Source organism: Stegostoma tigrinum, chromosome 42 (assembly GCF_030684315.1).
Source record: "Stegostoma tigrinum isolate sSteTig4 chromosome 42, sSteTig4.hap1, whole genome shotgun sequence".
NCBI classification, from domain to species: domain Eukaryota; kingdom Metazoa; phylum Chordata; class Chondrichthyes; order Orectolobiformes; family Stegostomatidae; genus Stegostoma; species Stegostoma tigrinum.
In genome coordinates, this window is record NC_081395.1 from 10,018,852 (window position 1) to 10,031,341 (window position 12,490).

General features: G+C 48.9%; 1 protein-coding gene across 2 annotated transcripts in view; it reads left to right on the forward strand.

Annotated features, from left to right (window-relative positions):
• LOC125449256 (neurexin-2-like) overlaps nucleotides 1-12,490 on the forward strand; it is a 1,112,849-nt gene that overhangs the window by 380,846 nt on the left and 719,513 nt on the right. For both annotated transcript variants that reach the window (XM_059641436.1, XM_059641437.1), the window contains exons 6-7: nucleotides 11,088-11,249; nucleotides 12,123-12,490. The exon at nucleotides 12,123-12,490 is cut by the window's right edge and continues 71 nt beyond it. In XM_059641436.1, coding sequence (XP_059497419.1) covers nucleotides 11,088-11,249; nucleotides 12,123-12,490 — 530 coding nt within the window. The remainder of the gene's footprint in view (nucleotides 1-11,087; nucleotides 11,250-12,122) is intronic.

Here is a 12,490-nt window from a genome sequence, read left to right on the forward strand (position 1 = left end):
GATTCCATGAGAGGAAAAAAATCCCTCTCTCCACTTGAATAGCACCCTTCCCAGCAGCCCATGCTAAGCACCTTGTGGTGGCCTGAAAGGCCAAGTACAATTGGGAGTGCTTCTAATTAGCTCTGTGGTTGGCCTCCCTTGTTGAATTGCAAAGGAAGATTCCAACAAGAGAGGGGAAAGTGAGAAAGACAGGCTCAGGCTGATTTGACAATTGTCAATGCTTACATCAAATGATGAATGCAATTTGTTCCCATACATTCCCTGGGGAGAGGCAGGAAACTGCAAGGTTCGTTTTTCTCTCTGAGACTCCCTGGAGACTTCATGCTGGCTTTGTCTGCTTCAGCTCTTCCAGACTTTGTTTTAATTACAGCTGCAGCCACTTCAAAGGCACCTTGTCCCCATTGAAAAGGTTCCCAAGAGTGACACTGGCTGTCAAACATTGACGTCCTTTAGGCACCGGTCATTTCCATTGTAAGGTGTGGACCGCTGGAGATTTGAGAACATTGCACAGCAGTGTACACACACACACACCTCGTACACCTCTCTGATGAAGGGTCTAGGCCCGAAACGTCAGCTTTTGTGCTCCTGAGATGCTGCTTGGCCTGCTGTGTTCATCCAGCCTCACATTTTATTATCGTACACATCCCAGATGTTTTATTCATTCATTCAAGTCACTAGGCCAGTAGTTAGTGCCCATTCCCTAATTGTCCAGAGGGCAGTTAAGAGTCAATCGGTTAGGGGTGGCTCAGTGGTCACTGCTGCTGCCTCACAGTTCGATTCCGCTCTTGGATGACTGTCAGTGTGGAGTTTGTACATTCTCCCACATGTTTGCATGGAGTTTGCTCTGGTTTCCCCCTACTGTCTGAAGATGTGCAGGTTAGGGTGGATTGGCTGTGCTGAATTGTCCTATAGTGTCTAGGGGTGGGTGGCTTAGCTACAGGGTTACAGTCATCGGTAGGGATGCTCTATGGAAGGTTCATGTGGTCCTAATGGGCTCAAAGGCCTGTTTCCACACTGTAGGGATTCTATGATGATTCACATCCTTATAGCTCTGGAGTCATGTGTAGTTCAGACCAGGTAAAGATAAACAGATTTTCCTCCCGAAAGGGCATCAGTGAGCCACTGGGCTTTTCTTGACAATGGATTCATGGTCGTTATTAGATACTTAACTCTAGATTTTCTTCTACTGAATCCAAATACCACCATGGAGGGAATTGAACCTGTGACCCTAGAACATTATCTGAGCTTGTGGTTCACCGCCCAGCAACAATATCACTAGGCCATCACCTCCCCTACGTACAACTTCCTCTACGTAATGCTTCCAACAGTTCACAAGTTTGGATCCCCCCTCTTTTGCACGGTGGACAAGATAAACATATTAATACTTTTGACAAGACGTAGACTGAATTATTTTGCAAGCATGTCAGCTGTGGTTAAGGTAGGAAACTGAATGACAAACTTAGCAAAGCAAAAAAATGTGCTACTTTTACAGAGATACAGCTATGCCAGGAAAAACGGGCCAGTTCTCCTGAGCGCTTGCTGCTTTGCCAAAATTCTCCTTTAAAAATGGAGCTCTCGTTTTCTCTTTGTATATTCCCCTTCTTTTGTTTTTGCATGAGCCTCTTTGCATGATCATCTTAATTGTTGACTGACTGAAGGCACCCTGAGAAAGGCTTGTGTGAGACTATTCCCTGCATGGCTGGAACAGTCTCTGGTTAACTTGAGAGTGCAAACCAATTACTAATACGCTTACCAAAACTGTGGGAAATTAAGTACTAACTCCATTTTTGTGTCTGACTCTTAATTTCCTTCTCTCTTACAAACTCTTCCAATGCTCCCTGCAGAGAACAAACCAGAGCCAGTGCTGCCACCTAGTGGCTCCTCTTTTGTGCATTATCCCAGGCACAGGGCCCCTTTCAAATTGGATTTGATGTTGGATTGTTGTCACATGTGCCGAGGTACAGGGAAAAGTTTTGTTTAGCGTGCAGGCCATTCCGTACTAAAATGCATTAGGGTAACAGAATAGAACAAGGAAGAGAATTTCGCGGCTGCAGAGGAGGTGTGCGAACAGCGAAATCAGCATTAGGTTTAAGGTTTGAGAGAAGTCTGATAACGGCGGGGAAGAAGCTGTCCTGGAATCTTGTTGGCCTATGTATTTAAGCTTTTATATCTCTTGTCCGACAGAGAGGGTGGAAGAGATTGTAACTGGGGTGCGAGGTGTCATTGATAATGGGAACTGCAGATGGTGGAGAATCCAAGGTAACAAAGTGTGGAGCTGGATGAACACAGCAGGCCAAGCAGCATCAGAGAGGGTCTAGGCCCGAAACGTCAGCTTTTGTGCTCCTGAGATGCTGCTTGGCCTGTTGTGTTCATCCAGGTCCACACTTCGTTATCTTGCGAGGTGTCATTGATTATCTTGAGGAGCTGGAGTGAGCTAGAGAGATCATGCCCTGAATCGACTTGGACTACCGCAAAGATACAGCAAAAAAATGATGCTGACATTGCTCTTGTGCAACAAGGAATTGGTTTGCTGCATTCACACCAACATTTTTTTTTCACTAAAACATGGTTTTGTTTTTGTCTTTCGGATCATGCTTTGTGGCCCTACCTTAACGAGGCACAATAATCAAAGATTAAAGTTAACAATCCAGGGTGGAGTTGGTGGAATTATGTTCCAGAGGGGAAGATGAACAGTTTTCAAAGGACGCGGGTTCAGATATGGTTGGTGCCTCAGGACGACTGGAAGGGTTCTGCTTCCAAATTGTTCCTGGAGATCAGAGGTCATGCTGAGCTCCCTCGACGGAGCTTGCCGTCGGGAATGTGTGACAGCAGACGTCAGCTGTTGGCAAATGGAGCAGAGCAGTCTCACAAATGCCCCGAAGCTCCTTGTAACGGGATTCAAGCTTCACTGGGCAGTGGAGGGGGTGGGGAGGGCAAAGACTGCATTAACTGCAGTGCTCCAGCACAACATTTGTTCGCAAATGTCGCCCATCCTGAATTGCCCTGGAACCATTTAGCAGGGGCGTGACAGTCGGCCCCATCGATGTCCCAGGGAGTTCAGAAGCAGTGGCTGGGAGAGGATGTAGTCTAAAGATTAAGGGGGTAGGACTGAAATGAGGAGGAACGTCTTCACCCAGAGAGTGGGGAACCTGTGGGATTCACTGCCACAGAAAGTGGTTGAGGCTGAAACATTGAATGTTTCAAGAAGGAGTTGGATATAGTTCTTAGGGCCAAAGGGCTCAAAGAGTATGGGGGGAGAACGTGGAGAACAGGGGACTGAGTCACAATCCTATTGAATGGTAGACCAGGCTCGAGAGGCCGAATAGCCTACTCCTGCTTCGATTTTCTGTATTTTGTCAAAGACCCTATGCAATTGCAGCAAGACATCCCTGCTCCGTTACTCGAATCCGCTCGCCATGAAGGCCAACGTACCATTTATCTCCTTCACCACCTGCTGCCCCTGCGATGCTTACTCTCAGAAACTGGTGCATGAAGGCAGCCAAGTCTCACTGCACCTCCATGCTGAGGTCCTCAAGTAGCCAAGTGGGCGCAGGCTACCAGCAGATGAGGTTACTCCACCTTCCCTTCCCATAATCCCTGGAACGCACAACCCTCTATCCTCCAACCAATCAGTTACTTTACTTTTTGTTCCTCTGGTGACCCCAGCTGTGACCAGCAACTCCACAAAACCACCAGACCATCAGAAATAGGGTTGGCCATTCGCCCCCTCCAAATGCTCTGCCATTCAATGGCTGGTCCAACATTCCTCATAATATGCTTTTCAGTCCTTTTTCCATAAACCTCGATTCCCAGACTGATCAAGAATCTCTCTATCTCAGCCTTAAATATACACAAGGATTCTGCACCCCTCACAGCTCTCTGTGGGCAAGACGTCCTAGCCTTCTGAGAGAGAAAATTCTTCCTCATCTCGGTCTTAAGTTGGTGCCCCTTTATTCTGAGACTGTGCCCTCTGGTCTCAGACCTTCCCATGAGGGGGAAAAATCCTCCTCAGCATTAACCCTGTCAAGTCCCTTAAGAATCCTGTATGTCTCAATGAGATCCCGCCCATTCTTCCAAACTTCAGTGAATGGAGTCCCAACCTGTTTATCCTTTATTCCTAAGACAATCCCTCTCCAGTAGGGATCATTGTCGTGAACCTTTTCTGAACTGCCTCCAACAAAATGAGATCTTTCCCTAATAATGCACCTAGATGTTGCTGAACTAATGGAGATGCCAACTTCTGCTTGGTCAGTGGTCTGACCAACTCCCCAGTCAGTGACCTAGATGCCCCAAAACGACCACCAGCTCAGCACACATATTGGATGTTTCTGAGTCAAACTCCTGCAGATCCCTCCCTAACCACATTCTGGGGCATCTGTAGACCACGTGGACTGCAATGGCCCAAGAAAACTTCTCAAAAGCACCTTCTCAAGGTAGGGCGGACAGTAAACCCCAGTGGCGCACACATTTGTTGACCAAATGACAAAGAAATAAGGTCCACCAAAGCTTGAAACTTGTTGATTGCCTTCTGAGTTTCAGGAAGAAGGTAATGGCTAGGAATGCTCGGGGAGAATTGTCAGGGGCTGTGCATGAAGAAAGCTTCTAGGGTCATGGTTGTGAACATGGTAAAGAGGAAAAGAGTGAAGGCCCTTGTGCCCTGATGGAGCTCCTATCCCCAAACAGGTGGCCACAGTCCGACAGAATGGGATGGGGACAATTCACCTTATTGATTGACAGTCTTAGAATGCATTATGGGCACAAACTAGACAGAAAGGGCAGCAAAAGACAGACTCATAACATATATATTTTCCAATCAACCTGCTCATAAATGTTATGACGCATCCCTAGAGCAAGGAGGGGATTTAAACCCAGACTTGCACTGACCCACATATCGTTCGGACCAGTGTGTACTCATTTGTCTTCAGCTTGACTGGTGAACCACACAGAGATAGAGAGAAAGAGGTTTGTGCCATCAGTGTGTTACCCCCCAGCTCTGAGTTGGCTCTTATCGAGGAGCTGAAAGTCCACTGACGATTGACCAGGTGGTGAATGGTGTGAGGCTTGGAGGGAATGATAAGGATGGAAGGTTCTGGAGGAAGCCTAGCATTCAGTGTAGAGAGAGGAAGAGTAAACAAGAGAAAAACAGTCAATATCGAGACTCTTCTTCTGAGAACTTGATGTTCAAGATAAGGCACGCTGGGATCATTGTGCCTAACCCCGGGGTATTGACACTTGGCAGAGGATAACCAGGTCAAAGTGACCTCTAATGCGGTCTCTTCAGGATGACCATCCCAGCATGCAGCACTGGTTCCTGTTTGACCAACCTTAGGCGAACACTCAGTCTTTTCTTTCGCCGGGAAAGGAAAGGGGACTTGCTGGAGTTCAGAAATCACTCTCTGAAAAATGATTCTTGACTTATGAGATTGGAGAGAAAGAAATCGGATCTGATGGTTTGAAGCGAGTTGGCGTTGGAGTGCGAAGGTGGGTTGGGGGGGTGGTCTTAGAAATCCAACTGCAGGAGATTGGCATGTGGTTGAATCTCTGTGGCATAGGAATCATTTCATGATGTCAAGTCCTAATATAATCCTAAGACTTCCGATATCAGGGACCCAAGCGAAAATGTTGACGAGAAGGGTTGCTCTGAAAAATCATCTTTGGGAACAAGGGTCAGCAGCAGTGTAAGGAGAAAGGAGAGAAATTTCATGAAATACTGAGTGACAGGAGGGAGGAGAGGGGTGCAGAGGGAGCTCGAGGCTGAAGGGTAGGATGGAGCTCGTTGGGTTGATCAGGGGCGGATCTATCTTGCTGAGATGAATTCCCAGACTGTTAAGGGCTTTGGATTGAGGGGTTGGTTGGTGCAGTCACCTGGAAGGCTGGCCCACGATGCAGAGTAATGCCAACTGCATGGGTTCAATTCCAGCTAAGGGTACCCTCCTTTGTAACCTCGCCCTTTGGTGGGAGACCGTCTGGTTAAGCTCCCCACTAGTAGTCTCTCCCCCTCCCTGTCCCATCTCTAATTCTGGATGGGGACAGCATTGATATTGCCAGCTATCAAGCTGAGAGACCGAAGTCAGCTGGCATCAATGGAGACAGATGTTGAAACGTACCAACATCTTAAAAAGTCAACATCTACCTCACCCAGTGATTGGGGGCAGAGAAAACAAAACAAGTCCCGTACCGTGGGTTCCAAGGAAATTTAAGCTGCAGCTCTGTTCACCTGTTGAGCTTAGAGTGCTGCATTCTGAGTCGTTTCAGAATCGGACTCTGAATTAATTCTCATTGACACACAATGATTGAGGTCACTGAAAGGGATAGAAACAGTCACATTCCTTCTTTGAACCTCATGTGATTATTCCAAGCCCAAAGACTTATTGTCACGTCAAAGTGATGTTTTCACTTCATATACTGTTAAGGGGACAGATGTTCTATCCAATGCACCTTGCTTTATGGAACATAGAACATAGAACATTACAGCACAGTACAGGCCCTTCGGTCCTCGTTGTTGTGCCGACCTGTCATACCGATCTGAAGCCCATCTAACCTACACTATTCCATGTACGTCCATATGCTTATCCAATGACAACTTAAATATACCTAAAGTTGGCGAATCTACTACCGTTGCAGGCAAAGCATTCCATTCCCTTACTACTCTCTGAGTACAGAAACTACCTCTGACATCTGTCCTGTATCTTTCACCCCTCAATTTAAAGCTATGCCCCCTCGTGCTCGCCCTATCCACCCTATCTAACCCTCTGAGTATGCCTCTTCAGTTTTCTGTACAGTCGGTAGCTGTAGAGTGTTGGGTGCCGAGGTGAGATGCATTCTCTCTCCCCCTGCCACTCTTTCCAATCCTGCAACTGTCTTGAGCATGGACCCGCTGCTCGTGCATGCTACCTGCCCAGTTCTCCCCTCACTCCAACTCCACCCCCCCCCCCCAACAACTGCCCCTTTTCCTCTCCCTGGCCCACTCCCCAAACACGGAACAAGTCGATTATCCCCTTCAGTGGAGTTACCCATCCCAACTTGGGCACGTACCAAATGTTTGCAAACTGGGTTTTGGAGGGTGTATTAGAGGGGCCAGCTTTACCGCATGGGCACCCAACGGTTTAAGAAAGTGGCATAGCACTGCTTTCTTCAGGGGCAGTTAGGGATAGGGCAATACGTGCTGGGCTCAAGTAGTGTCACCCCATTCCATGGACAAAAATGTTACCCTCCCAAGTGGTAAATGCCAGAGGGTGGTCAAGAGCTGGTTGCACAGAGTGCAGACACCACATTATTTCAATCAGAGTTTTGTTTCTATTCACACTGCACAATTTCCAAGAGACACTGATTACCTCTTTCCTATCTAACCACCAACCCTTGACATTCGATGGCATCACCGTCACTGAATCTAACTATCGCCCCCTTGACATTCGATGGCATCACCGTCACTGAATCTAACTATCGCCCCCTTGACATTCAATGGTGTTAGCGTCACTAAATTTAACCATCTCCCCCTTGACATTCAATGACGTTACCATCACTGAATCCCCCACTATAAAGATTATGGGATTTACCATTGACCAAAGTCAACTGGACTCTCCTTGTAAACACAGTCGGGGGTGGTCAAAGGCTAGGAATCCTGCAGTAAGTAACCTACCTCCTGACACCCAAAGCCCCTCCACCATCTACAAGACACAAGTCATGAGTGTGAAATAATATTCCCGCCCTCCACTTGCCTGGATGAGTGCAGCCCCAACAATACTCAAGAAGCTGAACACCATCCAGGACAAAGCAGTCCCCGCTTTGATTGGCACCACATCCACAAACATCCCACTCCCTCCCCCAACCAATGCACATTCGCAGCAGTGTGTACCATCTACAAGATGCACTCTAGGCAGCACCTTCCAAACCCATCACCACTTCCATCTGGAAGGACAAGGGGCAGCAGGTACATGGGAACACCACCCCCTGCAAGTTCCCCTCCGAGCCACTCCCCATCCCGACTGGGAAATATATCGGCCGTTCCTTCAGTGTCGCTGGGTCACAATCCTGGAATTCCCTCCCTAAGGGGCATTGTGGGTCTACCCAAAGTACATGGACTACAGCGATTCAAGAAGACAGCTCACCACCACCTCCTCAAGGGGCAACTAGCAACGGGCAATAAATACTGTGATAGCCAGTGATGCCCATCTCTCACGGGCCCAAAGCAAACAAAACAAAGTGGAAGGCCAAGTGGAGGAGTCTATAAAAAATTTCTCCCTTTCATCTCCTTCTGTTTGAGCAGAACGATCCCCAACCTCTTGACCCTTGAACCTGCAGCTAAAATCCCTCATTTTTCTAGGACCATTCTGGTCATTCTTCCTCTTGAGGGATCCTCACATTCTTCCTGAATGCGGTGTGGGAGAGGACTGGGGCGAGGGAGAGGGAAAGAGGCCTTCAGGCAATTGCAGGGTTGTAGAGCCTGACCAGAAGTTTTTAGAGATTCATTGTGATGTCCCTGTTGTGCTGAATGCCTCGGTTTTTGATACTCACGATCCCACACACTTTGCAAACCGCCCTCCCACTGTATCGGCCACCTTCAAAGATTGACAGATGTGAACAGTCAGCTCCATCGTGACTTTGTGAGCTGTGACGTTTTCATCAAAGTTGCGTCTGCTCATCATTTCTGCCAAAACACACCACCCCTATGATTGTCCCTGAAGCACCTTGAGTTCCTGGCATCCAGTCACTGTCCTTGTCTTCACAGACTCATAGACGTGTACAGCACTGAAACAGACCCTTCAGCCCAACCAGATATCCTAAATTAATCTGGTCCCGTTTGCCAGCATTTGGCCCTTATCCCTCTAACCCCTTCCTATTCACGTGCACATCCAGATGCCTTTTAAATGCTGTAACTGTACCAGCCTCCACCACTTCCTCTGGCAGCTCGTTCCCTACACGCACCACCCTCTGCGTGAAAGAGTTGCCCCTCAGGTCTCTTTTAAATCTTTCCCCTCTCACCGTAAACCTGTGCCCCTCTAGTTTTGGGGCTCCCCTACCCTGGGGAAAAGACCTTGGCTATTCACCCTGTCCGTGCCCCTCATGATTTTATATACCTCTGCAAGGCCATCCGTCAGCCTCTGACGCTCCAGGGAAAATAGCCCCGGCCTATTCAGCCTTCATTTGAGACCAGTGCTGTTGACCTGTTGCCTAATGGAGTCTTGCCTGTCCATTGCCTACTTGATCCTTTCCCTCCATTGGAAACTGCAATCCTCCCACCTTCCCCACCACCCGTCCCGCTCCCCCACATCTACGCCCCAGTCAATCTACATACACCCTCTCAACTGCTCCTACTACAGATTCCTTGGAATCTCACCTTGGAACACCATCTCAAGGGGCAGTTGAGAGCGAACCCTTTGGCCGCAAGGGGTCTAGGGTCACGTGTAGGTCCAGCCTGGGTAAGATTACCCACTCAAGTGAACACGAGTAAACCCAGTTTTCTCTTGGCACTCGACGACAGTGCCAGGTTCACTAAACTTGGGTCCAACTTTATTATAGTCCGCAGTGACCTTGACCAAACAGAGATGCCTCTAATTTCTGAAGTAACCACTGCACCTCTGTTGGCCGCCTCCCCATCTTCCCAGTCCTTTGCCCTCGATACAGCTGCCTTCTGGACTATGGACCTTTTTAAAACTGAAAGAAGCAAAACTGAATAGGCACCACCGCAATATTGAGGGGGGAGCCTTTTTTTAAAATAATGGTTCCCTGGTTTACAGCTTTACCATGAGCCATGGTACCTCGTGATATGTCTGTAGCCCAAAATCCTGGGTGGGAAAGTCTGCCCCCTGAAGGTAGGCCAATAGACAGTGTCCAATCACCAGGAAACAGGGGCGAGGTAAGGGGAAACATTTTGGTTCTCTGAGGGGTAAAGGGAGGAGAGCTTTGGGGAATTGGGGCGTCGGGGTTGAGAAGGGGAGCTCTGCAGAGTAATTTTGACAGAAGCAGGGAGTAGGTGAAGGGACAGCGTGCAGGCGAGGATCTTTCTTTCATGACCTGCTTGAAGTTCATTGCCCTGATCCTTGAGCCTGTGCCAACTAAGAGGGTTTGGGGGTGTATGGGGTGAATAGTCAAGAACATTGCTGTGGGTTTGCAGCCGCATTGGAGGCCAGCCCAGGTAAGGATGGCAGATTCCCTTTCCCTCAAAAGCAAACACAGACAGGCCAACTCATTAATCAAATTGGCCATGGCGGGATTCGAACGTGCACCCTTCAGATGCACTAATCTGGGGGGTGAAGGGGAGGGGCTCAGAGTCGCCAGCCTGGCCACTCCACCATCGCGTCTATGTTTCCTCCCACGATCTCGACGGCAGGAAATTTTCTGAGTTCAAGGGGTACTGCACCTCATTCAAAGACTGGCCAGTTCTGAGGCATGAGGAAAATCAGAAGGGGCTGGGGCACCACTGTAACCCCCTTCACGACCAGGGGGAGGCAGTACAGCTCAATTGCCAGTGTGGTTTTAGCATGACATGCAGTGAGGAGATTAGTCAGCAAGGTTTACAAAGGCAGCGTTGGTGCTGAGGAAGGAAGGGAGTTGAATTAAAGGAGTTCACAGGTTGATGACTGCAGTGTATCATCCCAGCAACCTCTGGGCCGTTAAGTTTACCTCCTCCTGGGTGACTGCTTCAGCTTCCATATCTGGTAAATCAAAATATCCATCAGTGAGGTATAGCTTTCTGGCTTCAAACCATCAGTTCCTACCCTTCCCTCTCCTCTGTTGACATGCCCAAGCCCACTGCCTCCACAAAAAAAAGGTGAAACATTAAAGCCTCCAACAAGGGATGAAAATCAGACATGAAAATGGAAAGCACCAAACCCCCCACCCCCAACCCCACAACCTCTTCCCCCAACAACAACGCCTCTTCCCCCTCCAATCCACGCCCTTGTAAGGCAAACCTGTCAACGTGACGAAAGACATTTGTAACAGATTGTATCCCATCTTTTCTTTCTTTCTTCCTTTCTTCTTTTTGTTCTCCCTCCCTCCTTCACACCCTGCCATCCCCCCACCTCCCCCCCCACCAAACCGCTTCCACCTCCCCTCTCCCATGGTCAACTTGCGATTCTGGGCAGGTGACCATCTCGGTGGATGGGATCTTGACAACCACAGGTTACACACAGGAGGACTACACCATGTTGGGTTCTGATGACTTCTTCTACATCGGCGGGAGCCCGAGTACAGCCGATCTCCCCGGCTCACCCGTCAGCAACAACTTCATGGGATGCCTGAAGGACGTGAGTATTGCAAAAGGGGTCAAGCGACCTTGTGTTGCCGTTGAGCTTGGGTGCGCAGTCCCCATCTCTGGCAGCCAGAAAGCTTCACACACAGGTGATGTTATTTCAATTTAGCTCTCACAAACTTCCTTTTGAATTTTTCATCGGATTTTGACACAGTGCCCCTGGAATGGTTTCTTTCTTTCTTCTGAAAAAAAAATTATTCTATGCTTTAACTGAGTCCTTGGAGTGTTTGATGGGGTGAACTTTACTTTTTGTTTATTTTTAGGTCAAAGATTCAGGGTGGGGTTTCCTCTCTGTGCTGTCCCTGTCTTGGGAGTGTTTGACTGGGATCGGAGTAAAGCTCCTCCACATTGTCCCCACATCAAATATCCCCATTACAGGGACAGCACAGGATTAGATACAGGGTAAAATTTCCTCTACACTGTCCCCCACCAAACACTCCCAGGACAGGGACAGCACGGGGCTAGATACAGGATAAAATTTCCTCTACACTGTCCCTCATCAAACACTCCCAGGATAGGGACAGCATGGGGTTAGATACAGGGTAAAGCTCTCTCTACACTGTCCCCCCATCAAACACGCCCAGGACAGGGAGAGCACGGGGTTAGATACAGAGTAAAGCTCACTCTACACTGACCCCCATCAAACGCTCCCAGGACAAGGACAGCATGGAGTTAGATACAGAAGAAAGCTCTTTCTACACTGTCCCCATCAAACACTCCCAGGACAGGGAGAGTACGGGGTTAGATACAGAGTAAAGCTCCCTCTACACTGTCCCCCAATCAAACACTCCCCAGGGACAGCACAGGGTTAGACACAGAGTAAAGCTCCCTCTGCACCCTGGGCTAACCCGCCTGTCCGTTCCCTCAGGTCGTTTACAAGAACAATGACTTTAAGCTGGAGCTCTCACGTCTGGCGAAGGAGGGTGACTCCAAGATGAAAGTGCACGGGGACCTGGTGTTCCGCTGTGAGAATGTAGCCGCCCTGGACCCAGTAACCTTTGAGGCCCCCGAAGCATACATTGCCCTCCCCAAGTGGAACACCAAGAAGACAGGCTCAGTCTCCTTCGATTTCTGTACCACGGAACCCAATGGCCTGCTCCTGTTCAGTCACGGCAAGCCCCAGCACCAGAAGGAGGCGCGGGCCGAACGGCTGCAGAAGGTGGACTACTTTGCAATGGAGTTGCTGGATGGGTTTCTCTTCCTGCTCCTGGACATGGGCTCAGGTGCGATCAAGAT